This window comes from Solea solea, chromosome 16, assembly GCF_958295425.1.
Source record: "Solea solea chromosome 16, fSolSol10.1, whole genome shotgun sequence".
Lineage (NCBI taxonomy): Eukaryota > Metazoa > Chordata > Actinopteri > Pleuronectiformes > Soleidae > Solea > Solea solea.
In genome coordinates this window covers 19,330,823-19,352,713 of record NC_081149.1, presented here as the reverse complement: position 1 = coordinate 19,352,713, position 21,891 = coordinate 19,330,823, and the positions used below count along the sequence as shown (strand labels likewise).

At 39.6% G+C, this 21,891-nt stretch overlaps 1 protein-coding gene across 1 annotated transcript; it reads right to left on the bottom strand.

The window, feature by feature from the left end:
* Nucleotides 1-3,814: 3,814 nt before the first annotated feature.
* nubp1 (nucleotide binding protein 1 (MinD homolog, E. coli)) lies at nucleotides 3,815-11,817 on the bottom strand. Its single transcript, XM_058652470.1, has 10 exons — nucleotides 11,734-11,817; nucleotides 11,078-11,182; nucleotides 10,490-10,623; nucleotides 8,565-8,633; nucleotides 8,273-8,305; nucleotides 8,082-8,172; nucleotides 7,849-8,003; nucleotides 5,444-5,554; nucleotides 5,118-5,304; nucleotides 3,815-4,750 (listed from the first exon to the last, which is right to left on the bottom strand). The coding sequence occupies exons 1-10, from the start codon at nucleotides 11,762-11,764 to the stop codon at nucleotides 4,686-4,688; spliced, it is 981 nt and encodes a 326-aa protein (XP_058508453.1). The 5' UTR covers nucleotides 11,765-11,817; the 3' UTR covers nucleotides 3,815-4,685.
* Nucleotides 11,818-21,891: the final 10,074 nt, after the last annotated feature.

The following is a 21,891-nucleotide window of genomic DNA, read 5'->3' as shown; positions in this document are numbered from 1 at the left end:
AGCTACGCCATTTAATTGGACACGTATCCATGTCCCGCTACGCAAGCACTAGTGTGGAATCCATTTATTGCTTGATACGTGTTCGCCTCAGCTGTGCTAGGTGGCGCTATGCCCCATTTTCTGGCTTCATAATAAACTAGAGTGTTATTAAAAAAATACAAAGAGGCCAAAACCAGTCATCCAGCAGTTTGATGGGATTGTCCCTGCCCATCCCTGCAATGTCAGTACACACACAAACAAACACTCCCTTGGTCAGGTCTGATAGTATTGCTTGACAGAACGTGTTCTCAGATGAAGGGCAGAACACAACTGTCACAAACCAAGGCAGAAGGATAACATCATCATCATCATCATCAACAACAAAAATGCTGTCATGTACTTCTCCATGTAAGTCTGCATTGGAGAAAGCTCACAACCTGCAATGTTGATTGCTCTTTGTCACCGAGTCATTGATTCTATCTGTGATAGCAACATGTGAGAAAGCACCACTTTGTTATGGACAAGGAAATGTGGGGAGTTGTGGTTCCACGGTTTTAAGTGGAAAGTACCTGCTCCACCTATTTTACTCTGCCAAGTCATTAGGTCATCACAACCAAACCAGTTATTACCTGTCTCTAACACCAGCATGTCACTTCTCTCTCTCACACACACACACACACAGGTTTCCACGACTGGCCAAAGCCAAGTCTCCATAATGTGACTGTGTAAATAGATGTAGGTCTCCACAACATAACTAAATACCCAGTGTAAACACACACACACACACACACGGCCTATTAAACTAGGGGTTAAAAAGAAACTGAAAGTGTACATGACCCGTCATTACTGTCAACAAACGGCTACTGAGAGCGTTCCCGCTGAAAAGCAACAAAGGGACATTGGAAAGCACCTAGAATTCTACGACACAAAAACTGGTCTAAATAATTGACAGTGTGTTATTCAGCAAGCAAATCTGTGCATAATATAACGTTGACTTTTTTTTTTTTTACTACAAATTTGAAAGCAACTCATGTTATTCCAGATATATGTTTGACAAATGAACTGCGATACTCATTTTTGTATAAGACTGGAAAAAACTGGGTCCTCCCGACTACTATGTAGCATTTGATTAAAAATAATGTACATGACATCATGACTACTGAGTGCAAACTTACCCCAGTGCAAATCCACTCTCTCCTCATCCTCATGTAAATCTGTTCTGCGGTCAATGCTGCATGTCGTCGTGCTATAAGCAGCCCTTAAGACATGTTCCAAATTGTCTCGGACACCCAGTGACCTGCTGTGATCTCTTGTTGAGTAGAACGAGCTATGGTCCTGTGCGTTATTGTGAGAGCAGTGAGCTGCAAGTGCAGCATCTGAACTGTATCCTGCATCTCGGCCTCCACGACAGGTGTCTGTGATGTTGCAGCTCGTGTCTGCTGCTGCTGCTGCTGCACAGGACCCATCAAGAGAAACTTCTGCCGTCAGTCCAGAGGTGTTGAAGGGCTCACTGTAGAATCCAGCGTTCAAAGCAGAGTAACAGTGGTTTATTAGAGAGTCAGCGTCTCCTTCTGTGTACATGGCGAAGCCTGTGTCCGTCATCTCAGTTTCTGGCTGTGTGAAACGGCCTCTGGACAAATCCAGTGTCCTGTGACCGACTGCAAGCTCGGTGTCCACTTCCATATTCATGTCAACATTTTTCCTCATACAGTTTCACTTGCAGTCATACAAGGAAACAGAGGCAATAACATCCTCTGTCTTAGTGCTGCCAGAGGGACAGCGTTCATCGTGGTCACCTCCTCTACCTGCTCTAACCACTCCTCCTCCTCAACCCTCTGAATCCTCATCCATCCTTTCACTATCGCTTTTTGGCGTCTGCGTTAATTCAACACTTGTTCAATGCCTGCCTTGTTCTTTATATAGCAGATTCTGCTGACTTTGACGGCCCTCTAGTACAGCGGTTCCCCACTGTTTTTTCTTTGAAGCCCCCTTGCTTGTGTCCAGGACAAACCAGGCCCCCCCCTCCGACCCGAACCCCTGTCCAGGGTATGCACATCAAAAAAGAATAAAGTAAATAGTTCATATGCAAAAATAAACAGCAGTTGTAGGTTTTTGTTCCTATTCTCACAGTGTATATAGATAAAAACGGTCCTGTGCTTCCATTAAATCAAAACCAAGGCTCTAGTATATATGATCTCTCATTTGTCTGCACAGAAAACTGGCCAATTAATGCAATAATACAATTTCAGGGATACTTCCTGTCACGACTATCCAAAACACTTTTACATCAGAGTAGGTGACATAAATCTAATCATTAAAAGGTTCTGTTATGAACTGGAAACCACTGTCAGCAAGTCATTAATTCTGAATAGCAATTGCCATTAATTATAAATAAATGAATAATTATTCAGTTTTACTATCAACGATCGATTTGGCAAAAAAAAGAGAGAAAAATAAAATCACGTGCTCTAATGACGCAACAAATGTATTTGTTAAAATCCCCTTTTATTCGTGGAAAAATTATAGACGGAAGCACAGCAAAGGTCTCAAATACCAAAATATACATGATGACATGACCATTTCTTTCAGTCTTCTTTTTTCGGAACCGGTCCTTGAATCATCTTCTTCTTATTCTTAACACGCTTGTATCTCATTTGTACTTTTTATTTTAATGTATGCTGTATTCATTATTGTTTACTTTGGTTTACATCTAAGCCTTGACGCTTTGGGTTTATGAGACCGAGGTGTGATCACCCCAGTGAGTCCATGCAGACTCTTACTCTTTGCTCCTGGTCCTTTACTTTAAGAGATGTCCCTTTGATGCTCAGCAAAACAAACCTCTACTACTCAGAACCATTTGACTCAGGACTGGACATCACACTGCGTACGAAAGCATTGTATGTAAAAGAGACGTTCCCTTTGTGGGCAGAGTGACGTCCTTTATCATTATGAAGAAGTGAGGGTGCATGCTTTCTCTGGAATAAATGATTATAGGAGAAGTCTCACAGTTTCACCTCATCATCAAATATTGCGTCTTACAAAAACACTCCAGCAGTTGTTTTTTTCCCCCCAGACTCAATACATTGAATGCACACAATCACACACAATGGACCAAACTTGGACCACAACCTTCAAGTTTGATCCTGACTACACAAATAATGTTTTGTGACTATAAACCGACATAAAGACACAACAACACTTGCCATTGTACGACTTGTTTTTATATTTCATATTTTATTGTTTTACTGTCCGTTTTATTGGTTGTTTTCAGGTCTTACGTTTGTCTATTTTATTTAACCCTGACGTACCGCACTTTGTTTCAGCTGTTGCTTTATAAATAAAGTTGGAGTAGATGCAAATAAATGCATGTGATGTGTGAAAGCCTGTGACACCATGAGGAGTTAATACGTCCATCTACTGTATCCTCTTTTATATCGACGGTAAGGCGTTAGAACTGCTTTGGCAGGATAATACTTTACTCTCTGCTATAACCAGTATTCACTAGGCTTCTTTTCATATAGAGCAGTGAGTAAAAGTTCAGCTATGAATGAAAGATGAGTGGAGGAAAAACTATTTAAGAAAAGCAGCATTTCCTGATGTCTCATGTAAGCCTGTGGTATCATAAACACATTACACTTTGTGTAGCAGAAGTACCTGTTTCGGAGTGAGCCCTGCACACAAGAGAATTCACCATGCACTTACGCACACACGCAGATTTGAAGTGAATTATTTTGGCATTAATAAGCCCATAAAATAACCTACGCAATAGAAAACTCACTAGGTAATTTACAATTTGGTCATTTACTTAATAAATCAGTGAACACATACACACGTGTGCAAAGTATATTTTTTATAAATCATCTCAAACATTGGTATTCAAATTGTTATTTTAAAAGAGTTACAAGTCTCTCAAATTACAAATAAATATGATGTTAACTTGGCTTTGGTTGGACGGTAAATATCTAACCAAACTTGTAAAGATGGAATGAAAACAATCGCACGGGAAGCACAATCGAGTGAGAAGTTGAAATGTCACGCTATGCTCTGTATTTACGAGAAACATGTCCATCTCATTCTATTCACTATTGATTTAGAGCCAGTGGATGCACAAATACAATTCACAGCTGCATTGAAATATGATCTAACGTATCGACTTCCCCAAATACCAGGTAGTAATTGAAGAAGAGTATTCCTTTCTTGTAAAAAGAAAATAAAGAAACGTGTAAATGAAGCAGAGGGAGTCTTCGACACTACCTGAGTTTACACATGAATATGAGCACAATCAACAAGAAACTCCACACACTTTCAAGTGTCGGTGCAACCCAATGTCGATATAATGTACTCCAAAAAACTATTCAAAAACAGGCCGTTATGTTCCTTATGACCAGTTGAGTCAAACCTGCAATCACTATTTTGCTGCTGCAAATCCTTGCTCATGCAAACTTGTATTAATCCACGGCTGAAAACGGTCCCAAACAATTGTATTGTACTGTTATTTATTATTGCCCAGTTCTTTAAAAACCTTCATACATTTATAAATTTGTGACCAGTTTTCAGAGGTTTACACGTTGAGGAATGGCTTGTATTTCAGGAATACGCTGAAACGCTCATTTAAGTGATATTAAAGCCGGTTTTTGTCATGAATTGCGTGTCAATGATACTGACCGGCTTTGATAAACATAGCATGTTCATTTGATTCATGCGTTTCACTCTTGTCTGGTGGTGATGTCCTGCTGCTCGGTCGCACTGTTGGAACAGTAGTCCTGGATACCTGAGGGAGCGAAGAAGAGTGGTATGGTGATGAGGTGGCATTTTGATGGAAAGCTTCATGAATAGACTGTACCTGCTTTTCAATGTCACTGTAAAATCGTATCTCTTAAAGAAAACCGCATTCGATTCCTCAACTTTGATCCCGTGTTTTAATTTCGATACAAATCTCTTTCTTCCGCTTAACTTAGCAAGTTCCCATTTGTCAAGTTATCACTTCTCCTTTAATTTTGGAATTGGGCATCAAGTAAACCATCGAGTCATCAAAAACTAGGGGACTTCGATAGAAACGGATCTCTGTCCGACTTCCTCACTATTAAAATCCACAACCGTCTTGAGTGCGCTGATTGCGAATTCCTGTTTACACTCACTTTGCACAATTGTCTGGTAGACTTTAGCAGCAGGCGAGTCGGGCACTTCACTGAGGAAAGACTTTCCCTCGTCACAGCTTCGAGCGATCCTCGGGTCTAAAGGTACCTTTCCGAGGAGAGGTAGATTTAGATCGGCACACATTTTCTCAGCACCTCCGCTGGAGGGGGGGAAGATTTGTGACGTGTTCTGCAAAAGAGAACAAACAACACATTTTGTAGTACGTTAAATAAAAAAAAAAAGGAACCGAGTTGAGTCTGAAGGCGACTATTTTCCATTTTATGCACTTTGATCGCATGCTTGTCAGACGTGTGAATGTGTCAGTGACCTTGCATTTAGGGCAGACGAAGCCGCTCATGTTCTCCACCACTCCAATGATTGGCAGCTTGACCTTCTGGCAAAATCTGATCTCCTTTCGCACGTCCTGCAACGACACTTCCTAGAGAGGGAAAGGATGTGCACAACAGAGGACAGAAGAGAGACGGTGAGGAAGTGTTGCTAACGAGAACAAAAGTGGAAAGATTTGTTTTGATCATTTCCCTTCCTCCATGACAGTCATCGGTGTTCCTTTGAGGAAAGCTGTAAGACTTCCCATGTTTGAATGTGCAACAATGTTTAAAGTGGGACTGAAATACCAGTTTAGTTCACCAGTCACTACAAACAGGATAAAGGTTTATGATTTGGGTAATTCCCTCCTCTCAGGTGGTTAATTTTGATTAAGTGAAAGCCAAAAGAATGAGGAAGTGATTTTTCCATTGTCTGATTGTACCAGTTGTGGTTGTCCAACTCAGGCACCAGGAAACAAGATTAAAAATACCAAGAATGAATAACAAGAATGCAGCCTCTCTGTGAGAGTGTGGAGAGAATAGCTGTTGTTAAAAAAGTGTCAACAGATTTCAAACATGGAAGCTCGAGTACAGTGAGCAGTTAACCTCACAAAACAGGAAAATTGACATTATTTTTGACATCATTTCATGTGCCCACTCACGTCTGATGGAACGGTGTTGCACATATACATCTTCAAATTGAATACATATATGTATACTAACTGTAGATAATACAGAAAAGAATGTATTATGTTAGGAGAGGACACCTGCAAATTGACAGGATTTATTTTAAATTTCTTCTGTATTTTATCTTGGGGGTATTGTATATTATATTTCCTTCTTTTCTGTATTTTATGTGTTGCTCTCATTAACCCTATTTGGATGTTTTAATGGCTGATGGAGATTAGATCTGACTGAGACAGATAAGACAGGTGTGAAAGTGAGAAAGACATTGATGATTTTCACAAGACTAATGTAAACCTCAGAAGGACAAACTGCATTATGGTATGACTCAGCTCTTTTAGTCATATAGTGAGGAGTTTTTTTTGTATTCCCCCAAAGTGCAGTTTTGTTTTCTGAAAGTGTTCTTCAACATCTCGTCTTAACTTTCACAAGCCCTCTTAAAGCACATTGCTATTTAAAGGCATTAGTTGTCTTTGTCTGCTTCAGTTTTGGATCCTTAGTTGCTCAGCCTTAGCGTTTGTTACCACAAAAATCATCAGCTGACTGTTTTTAGTGGCGGTTCTGCAACTCATTAAATGAGTTCATCATATTTCAAGGCTTTACACATACAGTTGTGTGCTAAAGTGTTTGCCCCCTTCATTTCTTATTTATTTGCATGTTTGTCACACTTAAATGTTTCAGATTATCAAACAAATTTAAATATTAGACAAAGACAACCCAAGTTAACACAAAAAGCAGTTTTTAAGGGATGATTTCATTTATTATGGGGAAAAAACTTCCAAACCTACATGGCCCCAAGTGAAAAGGTAATTGCCCTCTTGACAATATCAACTTCTTGATTCTCGTAAAATCCTCAGGTCACTGTGGTTAGTCACATTTTTTAAGTAAAATTTGACTTGCCACACCCAGGCCTGATTAGTGCCAGACTATCTGCAGAGATGTGTGGGCCAAAATTCCTCCACAGTGTTGTAAAAGACTCATTGCAAGTTATCAAACGCTTGATTGCAGTTGTTGCTGCAAACGGCGGCCCAACCAGTTATTAGGTTTAGGGCAAACACTTTTGCACACAAGTGTACTAGTAAGAAAGAATCAAAATGTATCTTGATTTACTGCTTTTTATTTTGCAAAATATGCAACTTTGAAAGCTATTTTCTTGTACTCTGTCTTATGTACGTCACCTCGCCAAAATTACTTTCCTTTTGCCCCCATCAACAGTTGATACGTTAGTGCATCTATCAGATTAGAGGAGGAGCTGGTGACAGCTGCAGCAGTGGAGGAGTGAGGGGTTTTCCTGCTGAGATAAATCAATCTCCAACCACCTTAAATGACACTGTATAAAGACCTTTTCTTCCTCTCCTGTTGTAATGAGTGGACATACTCTGGTGTGATGATCGAAACATCAGTTCTTTGCTTATAACTTTTGAAAGAGATTCCAACAAATGCTTAGCAGAGACGGCTGCAAAATCGAATGCAGCTGTAGCAATGGTGCGTTCTGAGTAAAGTGCCGTTGCTTTTAATCCCCCTCCAGCAACTCCCCTTTGTTGTCGGTTAATCTTGTTGTAGTTTTACTCTCACTATTACTCACATAAAAACCACCAGCTACACGAGCCACTCCAGACGGCGGTATGAAATCTCCAACTCGAGTACAAGTGGAATTTACCGTTAAAAGAAAGGAGAACATTTAAATTTCCCTCAGGTTTGATGTTTGAACGTGTGTGCGTACCTGTGGTGTGGTAATGATGACGGCTCCATCAACGTGGGTGGAGCCAAGATACTGGACAATCGACAGGTGCTCGTCGGAGGTGCCAGGGGGCGTGTCCACAATGAGGTAATCCAGCTCCCCCCAGTCAACGTCCCTCAAAAACTGCTTGATCATCCCTGACGGAGACGGAAACCACACGTGTTACAGTCGCACGACGCGTTGAGCGAGAAGTTCAAACACGCATGCAGACATACCATTCTTCTTGGGTCCTCTCCAGATCACAGCATCATCGGGGCTACTGAGGAGGAAGCCGATGGACATGACTGCTAAGTTGTCCTCCACATACTACAACACACACATACAGTATTTATGATAGGGATAATAATTTGAATTCAACACTGGAGTTTAAAAAAGTACACAGACAGCACACTTTGAACTGACTCACCACTGGAGACCAGCCTGAGCCACTCTGGTGAACCTACACACGAGGCAACACGATTACAAAGGAGCAGAGGAAAATAGGCATATATAAATATAAAATTATATATAAATATGCAATATGCTTGGAAAAACAAAAGATTATATTATACTATAGGTGTTGACAAAAACTGTTCACAGACTTAGCTGCTGAACTGAAGAACGTGGACTTTATCCTTGGACAGATTTGTAATATTTAATCATTACTATATGTGGTTCTTTATGGTTCAACTGTTTATTTTTCTTCAATATTTACTGACTTGTTCTCCCTCCAAGCCCATGATCCTCGGAATGGATGGACCACAGATATCTATGTCCAGCAGGGCAATCTAAAAACATAAAGAGAGAGAAAAGGCAAAACATTTTGGTAATCCTGTTTAAATGTCTGCTTAAAAAAAAACAAACAAAAAAAAAAAAAAAACAGAGCATGAACATGTGACCTCTTCACATTTCTCAAAGGCTCCACAATGGACAACTAGTTTTGACAGTTGATATGTATATACAGTAATGTGTAGTGACAGAGTGTCAGTGGCCATCTTGGCTGTGGTTTAATTAAAATAAAACCTTGTCATGTCCATCCTGGTCACGCGATCAAGAAGAATGCTGCACAATAATGTTGTACGTTCACTTGCAAAATGGTAATAAATGATACTGGCATTTGCTTTTTATTATCCAGATCACAGAACAGATTACACTATTAAGTCCCAAAGAAAAACATTAGAAATACCTCCGAAACATTATTAACTCATCCTTGTTACACATCAGTATTGAATACACAAAGCGGACAGTGGAGCATTGAGCAGCACACATCTGCACCCAGTGAGCAACAGATGTTAGAAAACACCATTTCCACTTCCATTTCCACAAAGACACCCTAACTAAACCTCCCACTGCACCACCTACTTTACAAATAGAGGTCCAGGTGCAGGCCTCAGACAGTTTACAGCAGACATCTACAACGTAGGTAAGGATTTTTATTTACTGACTGATTATCCTCAAAATCTTACTGAAATAAAATGGTGAATGGATTTAGTCACTTGTTTATTATATTATTCGGCATATTGGTATTGAAATATTCATGGCATTTGAATTTGAAAATATTAAAACATAAACTTAAAACTGAATATATGATTTACCTGGCAAATGTGTTAATATGTTATCTGTTTTAGAACCACGGCAATCACAGCACTCATCGTCACTCCATAACTGTAAAATAAACATTTGAATGAAATCCTTGATTCCTGGTAACTTGTGGCTCAACTTAAATCCGCAACAATGTGGGCCAACTTCTGTTCTCCTGAGAAAATGTTTGTGTACCCGTTTCAACATTCTTCCACTGTGCAATCTGCGATATCTTTTGATACTCCCACAACACAGTACACACCCGCACACTGATATCTCCCGTTTCTTTCATTTTAAGCCAGCCCCTGTTCCCATGCTCCTCAGAGAACATCACATACAATGTTCCGTTGACTTTCCCTCTTTCTTGCAAGTTATAAAATCCCACAAACACCACTCTTGGTTTTTCCAGACTACTATTCAGTAATAATTTCTATAACGGGTACCTTGCTCTGGGGTATCTCAGCCCTTGACCCGGGGTACCTCAGCCCTTGACCCTCCTTGGGATCCGAACCAGCAACCACTACTTTCTTGATACAGATGTGGCATCTGTATCCACATCTGACCCCCGTCTGTGTCAGTCTTACCGTCTTGTCTTTTATTTCTTGTTTTATTACTTATTTTTTATTGGATTTTAACTATGTACTAACTTTCTGTATGTCTCCTTCTAAGATTTTATGATGTTAATGCTGGTGAGCCGAAGGCAAATTACCACCTTGGTGAACAATAAAGGTCTATTCTATTCTATCTTTCAAATGTGAGTATGCAATCTAATTAAAAACAAATGCATTATTGAATCATATAAAGTTGAACTTTTTCAAAATGAGTGTAAATTCAAGTCATCCACAGTACTTTAAACATGTAAACCTTGGAGTGGAAACCACAGCTCTAAAGAGCACCGCCAGGTGTCGATTCCTTCCAGACAACATTGGTTTGCTGCAATTTGGTACCACCAACTCTTTGACCCCAAGTTTCAAAAGGTATTGGACAGCCTTGTTTTGCTTTATGAACTACAAAACTACATCTACTACATTTGCATGGCCAAATATGAAAACTAAAATGATACCTCCTTCGTGCCGTCTCCTGCCAGGGCGTGGGCCAGGTGAGCACTAAACGTGCTCTTCCCCACGCCTCCTTTTCCAGACAAAACAAGGATCTTGTGTTTGACTGTCGACAGCTTTGCCCCTATTTCTGCTATGGCTGAGAGAGAAGTAGAAGGATGTTGATGTTTTAAACAGCAGAATGAGATCCTCAAATGAGACAATAATCCATTTAACATTTTACTTTAATACTAGTCCTTTTTAGACCTCATTTTGTGGTTGAGTGGTTGACTTTTAGTGCATGTCCATAATGAATTTCTGAAACAATTGTTTTGCTAATTGCTGAACAGTCATTCATTTATATTTAAAAAGTATCCCCTATGTCTTTGATAACATATCTAGCTCTTAATATACAGTACTTTGCAAAAGTCTTGGGTCACATCCAGAAATAAAATTGTCATGAAATTGACAATGAAAATCATTGACAACTTTCAGTCACATAATTCCAATCCAAATGTCAGTTATCACGGCATTTGACAGACATGTAAACAACACAGCTGGTGATGCCCTGAGACCTTTGCACAGTACTTAACAAATAACCATAACAGCCATACCAGGGTCAGGAGCCTTGGTGGCTCCAGATGCACACAGCGTCTGGTTGGGGCAGCCCTGACATGTCGATGACTTTCCTGCTTGCTCACTTGTTGTACCCGGACAATCTAAAATGATTTTAAAAAACAAAACACAACAGTACAGTTAGTGTGCTCAAATACGTTTGGAAGTACACTGAATACATGGAACAGGGCTCTGGGAAAGTGACTGAAAGTGTAGCCATCAAAACTCCTATAACTTCAGTTTCAAATTTAAAAAAAATAATGAATTAATCAAAACTGATAACACAAGGAAATCGTTCAACAACCTCACGTTGGAGAATAGTCACCATTCACATTCTGACCAAGGAATGACTCAGCAACATTTCAAGCGACATTGTGGCATTAAGGACAAAAGGACATATATCTGCAGTAACATTAATCATATGGCATTTATTTGACTTAATTAACGCTTTATGGAGCTTCATTATTCCGTTTTAACACAAATAACTGATAAAGTGATGAAACAGAACAGGTACATTATCACTGCGACACAGAAGCATTCTATAAGACAACACGCATTTGGGACAGTAATACACAAATCACCAGACTTCTAAACGAACTGTAATTGCTAACATATTAAACGCACCTACAAAAATGTAACTTTAAAAAAACCTTACGTTCTGGAACATTATCTAGCACCTCTGCCATGTTTACGCCACACGCGTCCGACGGTCAAAGTCGTCCGTCTTAAATGGTTCCGCATAGGCGCAACATTCCAAACTCAGTGCCGTCTCCCTTATTTGCGCCTCTGGCATCAAATATGATGTGACTGCACTGCATATTTGATGCAAACGTGCAAATCTGGCAATAGAGAACCTATATTTCTTGTTTTGTTTTTTTGTTTTTTTAAAGACATTGAACGCTACGAACCATATCCAAATTACTTTTATTTTCCTTTTTTGTTATGTTCATGATTAAACTATCTAAACAATGTTACAAAGTGTCGAACAGTCAAATCAAACCCAATTGAATGCCTATGGTAACTACAACTACTTTGGAGACAGCAGGTTGATTAATGACTAACTGTGCCCACTAGGGGGTAATGTTGATTCAGTTATGCCAGAAAAAAATAACAGTTACCATTGAACACACAGGAAAAGACAATGACAGAGAAGGGACTATATTGTTATAGTGTTCAACACCTTTGTTTCATAATTCTGACCGATCATGCATGGATATTGATATGTTTGTATACAAATAACATCCAAGGAAGTGAGAAACCCATGAATAACCCATGATGCTTCAAAATGTATCACCTTTAATGGATCACTTTTCTCACCTTTTGTCACTCATGAGACAGGTCTCCTGTATCTGTATGTGTGCGCTGCATATCATGTTATGTGGGACTTTACAGTCCACGGCTGTCTCCATTCAAACTCATTTAAAATGTGAGAACACGCTGTTCTACTGGTTCACTGCCACATTAGGAAAGGCTGATTGGCCCAAAGAGTATCATTGTTTAGCTTTGCAATCAGAGAACAGAAGAACGCATTTGTTGTGTGTGTGTGTGTGTGTGTGTGTGTGTGTGTGTGTGTGTGTTTAAATGCACCTGTGCTTTATGCATAATCAGTCTTTTGAGTATGTACTTGTGTATTAAAGAAGCTGCATAAGTGTGCCGTCTCCTCAGCCAACTGTTTGCCCAGTCAAGAGTGTGTAATGTGATATTTTCTTTGTGTTAGTCCATCCATCACTGCCTGACAAACCTATTCACACCAGACATATACAGACTTTATTCACAAACATTTAAATCTGGATTGTCCTATTGTCTGGACAATGATATATACAGTGAACAAAGACTAAGACAAATGTTGTAGGTGGCAAGGGGAATACAGCGAGTCTACTTTATATTAGTTAACACAACATCACCTTTCTATTAAAGTATGTCTGATTTGTCATGGATGCATGGGTTTATCTTGGATCTGCAATTACAGATGAGGCTGATTTAAATGGACATTGTATTGACTTAGGAGGGGAAAAAAAGAAGAGAAAAGAAAAGTCCCCAAGAGGCAGGCCTGACGGATAAAAATAAACATCAAAAGAGAGATAGGGACTGACAGTGATACATTCCCATAAGTAGGAATGGGTGGAGAGGGATGAGAGAGCCTCAGTGCACAGACAACACAAGTGGACTGGTGAAATTGAATGAAATAAACTCAAATTCTACCATGAAAACTAAAATGAATAAAAACTAACATGAATAAATGCATGCGCAGCATGTAGAAAAGATGCCTCAGAAAACAAAACATGGAAATAAAACAAATGACCTTGTTAGCTGACAAGAGAATGCTGGAGTGTTCCTTTCAGGTGTCACAAAAGACGAGATGCATCTTCCCCTCACTCAGTTTTCTAAATAAAAGCACACAAAAAAAGACATATTACACAACTCATTTATGTGATCAGCTGCTTGGAATAAACGAGATACAGAGGGGGAATTTTACACATGTACAAAACAAACAGTAACACAAATAGTTTGAGTAGCATTTGTTATTTATTTTAGCCATTACATCAATCACTTCTCATCTGATGTAACCATGGCACTTACAGATCTATGTGATATGAGCTGGTTATTTGACACTGTAACCTTTCTTTGACCCTGTGTTGTTTTTACCTTGAGAATATCAATCTCATCACATCATATTCCATTTAATTTGGCACATGTTTGAAAAGCAGATTAAATGAATCTCAGAAGCTGAGAGAATCTCAAATTTACTTATTTTTAACTTATTTAAAAGAAATCTTTTTAAGCCTGTGTAAAGTTGATTCCTCCTGTCACTCCTCTGTGTCAAACACTCCCCTTGTCCCTCCATCCTCTTCCCTCATTTACTCCCCTTTCTTCTGTTATGACATTCTCAGCTGTTAAGGTCACATCAGGTCGTCCCTTTTATCCGCACCTTGTTGCCCTACAGTCTGGTGTCTGATCACACAAAATGTGTGCGTTCAGAGAGAGAGCGAGAGAGAGACAGTGAGTGACAGGGATTTCAACATTTATACATAATATTTAAGATATTCATTGACAGGGATGGACTCGAAAAACAGTCCACATGACATGTTGTCAAGAGAGAGACTCTTTGCCTTTGTTTATGCTTCTTTGTGTGCTACAGAACCTGTAGTGTTTGTTCTGTCCACACATAACGAAAATGCAAAGTGACACACGCCCACAAGCATCAACATGTGCCATGCAAAATCCTTATATCAGTGCATCTGTTTCTGAAATTATTAAGTGTGTGTGTGTGGGAGTGTACTGTACTCACACACACTGAAACCTGGTCCCAATGAGGAAACCCTCATTTTTTAGGAACTGGTTAAGTTTAGGGCCAAGATTTGAATTTCGGTTTGGTCAACGTTAGGGTTAGACATTAACCGGTTATGGTTGAGGTTAGGGATAATGCTCTCTATATGAATGTAGAGTCACGAGGAAAAGCTGAACTAACCCCTGTTCTTGTGTGTGTTTGTGTACATGCAAATCAATATTAGTAACTCAAACAGCAAACAGTGTACGTCTCTCCACTCTCTCCACTATGAAGATATAGAGGGACAAAAAGCCTGCAATGGAAAAGCTCCCGTCGAAAGACTTGGAGTGTACGTAGGTTTAATTTGATCACGGTAAAATGCTAAAAGAAGCACGGTATTCACATAAAAGTGCACTATATACAGCATGAGACAGCAGGTGTAGACGGCAGTTGTGCTCGTGCAGCCAAAGTGGAAAAGGAATTTCAGATGCTTCTTGCAGTTATTCTGGTCAGGAATCCCAGCCATCAACTGCATGGGTCTCCATGCCTCTGGTCCCCCAGTGTCCATTTTTAACAGCCCACAAATTGAACCTGCAACCACAGCTCCACTAAAGTTTCTTTGTGTGAGTTTTTGGAGTGAGGCCTTTTCAGTTTACACGATTATTTCCTCATTTCACATTCAGATTTTGCAACTCTGAAACCTGCCCTCCCTTCACAGTCTCCTTTCGACTCCCGCTCAAAACGAATCATCTGTCCTCAGAAATGCTGTCGCTTCACAAATGTGCCTCGCTGACTCATTTCTCTTGCGTTCCCATCGAAAACAATGCCAGCTAAGACACTGACCGAGTGATTGTGACGTTTTTAAGCAATCTAACGTAGTCAGAGGTCATACGGCTGGACAGTGACCTCAGATGAGACGGTGTCTTCCCGACTGTCCTGACTCTATGAGAAAACTGTCGCCCCAGAATAACTATTGTTATCTTTCTCTGACTCAATTGTGTGTGTGTGTGTGTGTGTGTCAGACTCCAACAGTTGTTGGACAGTTGTGATGACAATATCTTGGTTCAAAGGAAGGCATTCGTGTGTGTGTGTGCGTGTGTGCGTGTCCTCGCACGTCAGTGTGTTTATGTAAAGGAAGGAAGATTAGCTCAGCTAAGAGCCTATTTCTGGTCACACAGGGTTAGATAAAAATGTTTTCCTCTGCATTTGTGCACACAGTGGTTTTTAAACTGTTGCGTCACGAGATGTACAATAGCCAGCCTGTTTCTCCTGCCACAGAGACTTAAAGTGCAATATTTCCTATATAGTAAGCTTACAAACAAATGAATTATTCATTATTCCTTACTCACTGATTCATTTTACATTTTCAATGGGGTTTTTTCTTATTGTCGAAGTGTTGACATAGGTGTTCTGTGTTATGGGATATCATCATGTTTGAATCACTAATGTATTACTGTGAGTTGATGTCAAGTCTTGACTATGCACTTCCAAAAATCAGCATTAAATGATTACTAACACAGTATATGTCAAACTAAAAGAGGCTATATATCAGATATACTGTATATCAATGGCACTTTTATGTTGTAACTCAACGGGAACAACACGTGACCCTCTGTTTTCACAGTGCACAATTTCACCTCTTGAACTTCAGTTGTCCTGTTCGGACGATTTCGTTTGTGGCACCGCAGAACAATCACAAACAAACTTGACTTGTTGCGTTACAAATATGAAAAAGATTATTTGAATTCATTAATGGTGGGCCTGTATTTCATGAGCAGAGAGAGAACGCGCTTACAAATCGTGATGACTGTGTTCCCTCATACAATGCCTCCTTATTAGCGGCGCTCTTATCAGTGTAATACTTGTGCCAGGGGTAATTTCCTTGTTGACTTGTGGTATTTGGGCGGCACTGCCCTTTTTGCATGAGTGTGTGTGTGTGTGTTTGCTGGTCATGACTTGTCACTCCCAGTTTCTTTACTTCCCACATTTTCAATTGAAGATTTTTTTTTGTGTGCAACTTTTCCTCCTGTTGCCACGTGTTTAGGCAAATGAATGAAAATACGAGGATGCAAATGCGATGAAAAGTAGCCTGTGTTTGTGTGACTTTGTGCGAGATCTTTTATCTTCACCCTCACGCACACACATACAGACGTCCATTACACACCCTTGAATTCGGGTGGAGAAAGACAATTGTAATATAGAGAGGAGAGAGTTCCTCTTTTGTGTTTGCTACAGTACTGTTTCTCCTGCAGGCTGTTGATGCAAACACAGCTCTTCCAAGTCAACCTATTACCTGGTAAAACAAGACACCTTTTTAACTTTCTGCTTGTTTCTGAGGCAGTATCCACCATAAATACCCTTCAGGACTCTAGTTCCTCTTTTTATTTGACTGCCAAAACTGGTTTTTCAAAGTGGATAGATGTTAAGGCAACAGGGGAAACTCTGGTGCACGAGTTAGCGCTGGTATTTCAGCAGGGACCTAAGTGGAAAAAAGTGCAACCAACACATTATTAATAATTAAACAATCTTGCATTTTCCTATTTATTTATTTATTTATTTTTATGAGGAAACTCTCATGCAGCTTCTTGACAAGTCTCGACAAAATGACTGCGTAAAAACAATTAGCGTTGTTTAAAATGGCAATTTTTTGAGCATTATTATGCACTTTTAATTGAGAATTGATGCGGCAGGTTATAGAAAAAAAAGCGCATACACTAAAAAATTATTTTATTTCCTTCCTTGTCACACGGGGCCAAAGAGTAGGTGTTTGAGCACCGTCTGAGGTCTAACTGTGCACGTCCATTCTCTGGTATGACTGTGCTGCACCCTATAGAGCCGCTACCTTTCACCCTACGTCAGCTGGGATTGGCACCAGCGATCCCCATGACCCTCATGTGGAAGATAAAGTGGTAGAAGGTGGATGGATAGATGGATAAAGCCACTATTTCACACGTGGACATGCCTTTGATGTCAACAAAAAGGATGTGCTTATTGTGCATTCTTACAAAAACTGGAAGAGATTTAACAGTAAAAATACAATGCAAATTTGGAGTCTGACACACCCACTGACCCATTTCACCAGAGGGGAGGAAGACTGAGGGGGGAGAGAAAACATTTTGAGTGCCAGCATTGTCCCATAATCACATCTTTGGGACTTAGTCACACTCTGTTTCTTTCTGTGTCATTTTCCCTCTCCAGTAATAATGCCTCTGTTCTCTACAACCTCCTGTCTAAGTATTTTTTTTCCCTCTCATGTGCTGTTCAATCTGCCTCCTGGTGATTGTCAACAGTAGTGGGTCAACAGTGGCCCCTTACCCCTAACCCTTAACCATCACACTTAAGTGCCTAACCCTAACCCTAACCCCAACCATAAGCCTAGTCTAAACCCAACAAAATGTCCTAATAGAGATTGGTTTGTATGTTTTTTTGGGACCTCACAAAGATATAAATACAAGTACACACATACACACACACACACACACTGTGAGAAACAGGAACAGGGGAGGTGGGGGCTGCTTCCTGCCTGCAGATTTCACTCCCCCCCATCTGTACATCCAGAAATGCTGGAGGTGCCTCTGAAGATAAAATAAACAGACTATAGCCGTTTTCAGCCTTTTTTCATGAACATGAATTTGCATTTGTTTTTAAATCTATGTCAAAAAGGAAACGTGATTAAAAAACAACAACAACCTCAGAACACACATTGAAAATATTTTTCTCATGTTCTACCTGCTTCTTGCACTGGTCATATACACTGGATATGATGGCATATTATTTCTCTTTAACATGATAATACAAAGCCATGGAAGTGGGCATTTTGCATAATAAGCACTCTATTGTGGACATAAAACGTAGAACGTCTAGCCAACGTCTATTTTTCTTAATTATTAACTCGGATATAGATGATTATGAAGACACTGCTGACTATGTTTGATGTTGTTATGGACTGTTGCAGCAGTGAGGCCTTTTCTACATTTATTATGTCATAGTCACTTCTGATTCATTCAAAATGTTATGTTTGACTTTGCGCTGGATAAAAATAACAGAGAATACAATTTGGTTTAACACAGAGTTATGTCTTCCTAAATGTGAAAATCAGAAAGAAGAGAAAATCTGACCCAGGTGAGATAATGCACTGTGCTATAAAGACTCATTATATGGATATTGTACACCTTATTATTTCCATATGGGAGCATAACAATGAAATGAAACTGATATGTTTTGACAGTGATGTACAGTGTAATGTGTCAGTGTGTGTGTGTGGCTGGGGTTGGGGGTTGGGGGGGGGGGGTTCTCTAATGTTTGCTGTGTGTTTATACCTGTGTGGTGGACACCTGACACTTGACACCTGGCAGAGAGGTTAAACCTGTTTCCCCCCCCACTTCCTTTGTGAACATTTGTGTAGAAAAAGTGTATTTGAGTGAGAGCAATACTGAAGGGGGGGGGCAGATGGTCATTTGCCTGAGGAGCTGAAGATGATGGGACTGATTTGTGTTTAAACAGGCACTGGCTGTGGGCCGATACACTTGTTATGTGCAGCGATGCAATGTTGAAATGAACAACAAGGCAGCATGCTGACACATAATAAAACACACACCATGCAGCTGTGGTTTTATGGTGCTGAAAAAACGAGGGCCTGAAAATTTGGAATATCACCCCCAGGTCAAGATAATTCTGCCATCTTTTGCAGATTAACAGACATTTACTGCACGCTGATTATGGGAAATAGAAACAATAACACATTGAATGTGTTTGAATGTGTGCACGCACAAGGGCGAGCAAGAGAAATCATTGTATTAAGTCCTTCAGTGTCAGTGTCATCAGCTTAACGTGCTGACTCCATCCATTCCTGTCCTGAGTGCAAACCACAAATATGTGTGCATTGCATGTTGTGCCTCTGCTACTTATATGCATATATGTGTTCATGCGCACACGTTCACGTTTGTATAACATCGACCCTGTGCTAACATTCTGAGAGTGATTTGTGGTCTAACGAGAATTTTTGACCGTGGTAACCTGCTGTTAATGCACAGCAACGCGAGCACGGTGTCCCGAGGCTACGTAAAGAATCCTAATGACTTTTCCTTCCCGCTGTCTGTTATAGGAGTGTGTGGCTGTCAAGTAATTGATTTTTGAAAGACTATTTATTTTATTTTTTTTAATCTAATGTTTGAACTTAAGTGTGGAAACCTGAAAAATTTGTCCATCAACTTCATCAACAAAAAAACACAATAGTAAAACTAGGCAGTCCAGTGCCATATGGTTGGCCTATGAAGTAGAATTACTTTTGATCCAGTTACACAGATGTCACAGACATCAGCATAGACAAATACACAACAGCAGTAAACAAACACAGACAGGAGCAAGGTACTGACACATCCTCCTTAAATACAATTAAAGAAGAAATATATCCATACATACAATAGATGTTTACCTGAATATGTACACATAAACTCACTTACATATGTGTATACACATACACTTTATATTTGCTTTCCTGTCTTTCACTTTACAAAATACATTTTGTAAAATGTCTAAAATTGAGTTAGCTTTAAACATAGCAATAATAATAATAAAAATAATATGAAAAGGAAGAAGGCTAAAGTCAAGAGTTTAAAACCCTGTTTTAACTTTAAAATAAATTGAAAATGCAAACACAGGGTGGAATAAAAAGGAACTAGTTGGAGGCTAGAGTAAAGTCTTTTAATTGATTTTTTATTAGATTAGATTAGATTATTGAATTGATTAGTAAAGCAAATCATCACATTTCAAAAGATGGGCATTTATGAATAATGCACTTGTTCTGTCATAATAACCAGTCTTATTAATATTGCGAGTGAGCTACTATTGCTTTTTCAGACAGAACCATTCAAACGTGTTCTCAGTGTAACAGTGCAGTGTTGCAGCTGCCATGATAATGCAAAGAATTATGGGCTGCATGTGCCTTGACAATACACTCTTCATCATGTCATGCCAGCGCTAACTAACCATTTCCATATGACCTCACAAAAGAATCCCATCCACTCACATGTGACAAAGAACCTAATGTGCTGAAGTCACAGCGTGAACTTTGTCTGGCACGGCATACTTATTCAAACGTGGTCAGATTTGGTCGAGGATACAGTTCGTGGAGTGGTGATATTTCAGTCAGAAATGTTATATGGCAAGACCTGATGGGACAGCTATTTGTCGACTCAGCCCTCGAGCTGATTATGCCTTCAGAGCTGGGCGTGGTATTATGTAAACACAAGTCTTTTTACACTCTCACTGGCAAAATAATGCAGCGACACTGAGAACAGTAAAACGCACCCGAGTAACTCACATGGAATGAAAGTGTTCTTTATGTCTCCATAAAATGACAGCACGCACCTTTGCACCATTCCTGTCAGACCCCTGTTTATATAGCCGATCTTTTAAATGAGCCTGGTTGTACTGACGGAGAGTTAAAATAATAGTTAGGCATTGGGAATACAGCTTTATACAAATCCTACACATCACTTCCTTCATTTAGGTTTCCCCAGTCATTGCCATGTACACATTGGTCTATTTGTTCATAGCTCTCCACAAATAGCTGCTCTCATTTTAAACTTCCTTATCCCTTTACTTTCCAGTTCTGGGAACTGGAAAATAAAGTTTAGTACATATTTCTGAGGATCAGACATTTGAAACTCTCTCCCTTTACATTTACATAATTTACACTTAAAACAATTCAAAAGAGCTCTATTATTTTTATCATTTTACTCCCAAACAATATGGCCTGCCTATAAATCTGTATATATATATATTTTTTATATTATTTGAATTTCAAAAATGGATGAATTGTAAAATATTTCTGGTTTTAGGACATTCTTGTCCATATTATAAACTGTGTCCTAAGGACGAAAGAAAGAAAGAAAGGAAGGCATTTTTATGTGTTTAACCAGTTGGAAAGAAAGCATATTTAACATAACTATTAATAGAAGTTAGTGTCAGGGACCTCAATCTAATTATGCACAAAAACTAGAAGCAGTTTTAACTGAGAAGCAGTTTTAACAGACACTAATTTTGCACAGGGCAGAAACAGGATTTAAACCGAAAGCCTCATATCCATGACGTCTCAGAGATTAGACAGAGAGCATGTCAAGTCTGGGACGCACAAGAAATCCCTGACCAAATATGCTCCTGTGTGCAGGAATGACTGTCGAAGCTGCCATAAAGAAAATTTAGTGCAGCAGCTGGTAGAGCTTGACTGTGAGAAGACAGAGGGTCGGAGTATTACTGCGGAAAAGCAGAGACATGGAAGCAGGAGGGAGCGTAGAGTGGCTTGATTCTCTGCTCTGATCCTGGAAAGCTTTACATTCTAGACATGCAAGGCAACTATGTGGCTCCCATTAAGTACGAGTGATGTGAAAAGCCACAATTTATGGAGAGAAAATCAGAAAGGGAGTCCGATTTCAGGAACTGTGCCGCTATAAAAACGGACCAATCCCAGGTGAATAAGAATTAGACGGAATACAAACAGAAGTCAAGGAGTCAAAGGTTATACCAACACAGGAAAGTGACTAC

Coding starts and splice junctions, on each gene's coding strand:
- nubp1 (XM_058652470.1), bottom strand. CDS start 11,764: ATGGCAGAGGTGCTAGATAATGTTCCAGAAC. Junction 8,004..8,081: donor GAGAGGACCCAAGAAGAATG/GTATGTCTGCAT, acceptor CGTCTCCGTCAG/GGATGATCAAGCAGTTTTTG. Junction 5,555..7,848: donor TCATCATTACCACACCACAG/GTACGCACACAC, acceptor TTCCCTCTCTAG/GAAGTGTCGTTGCAGGACGT.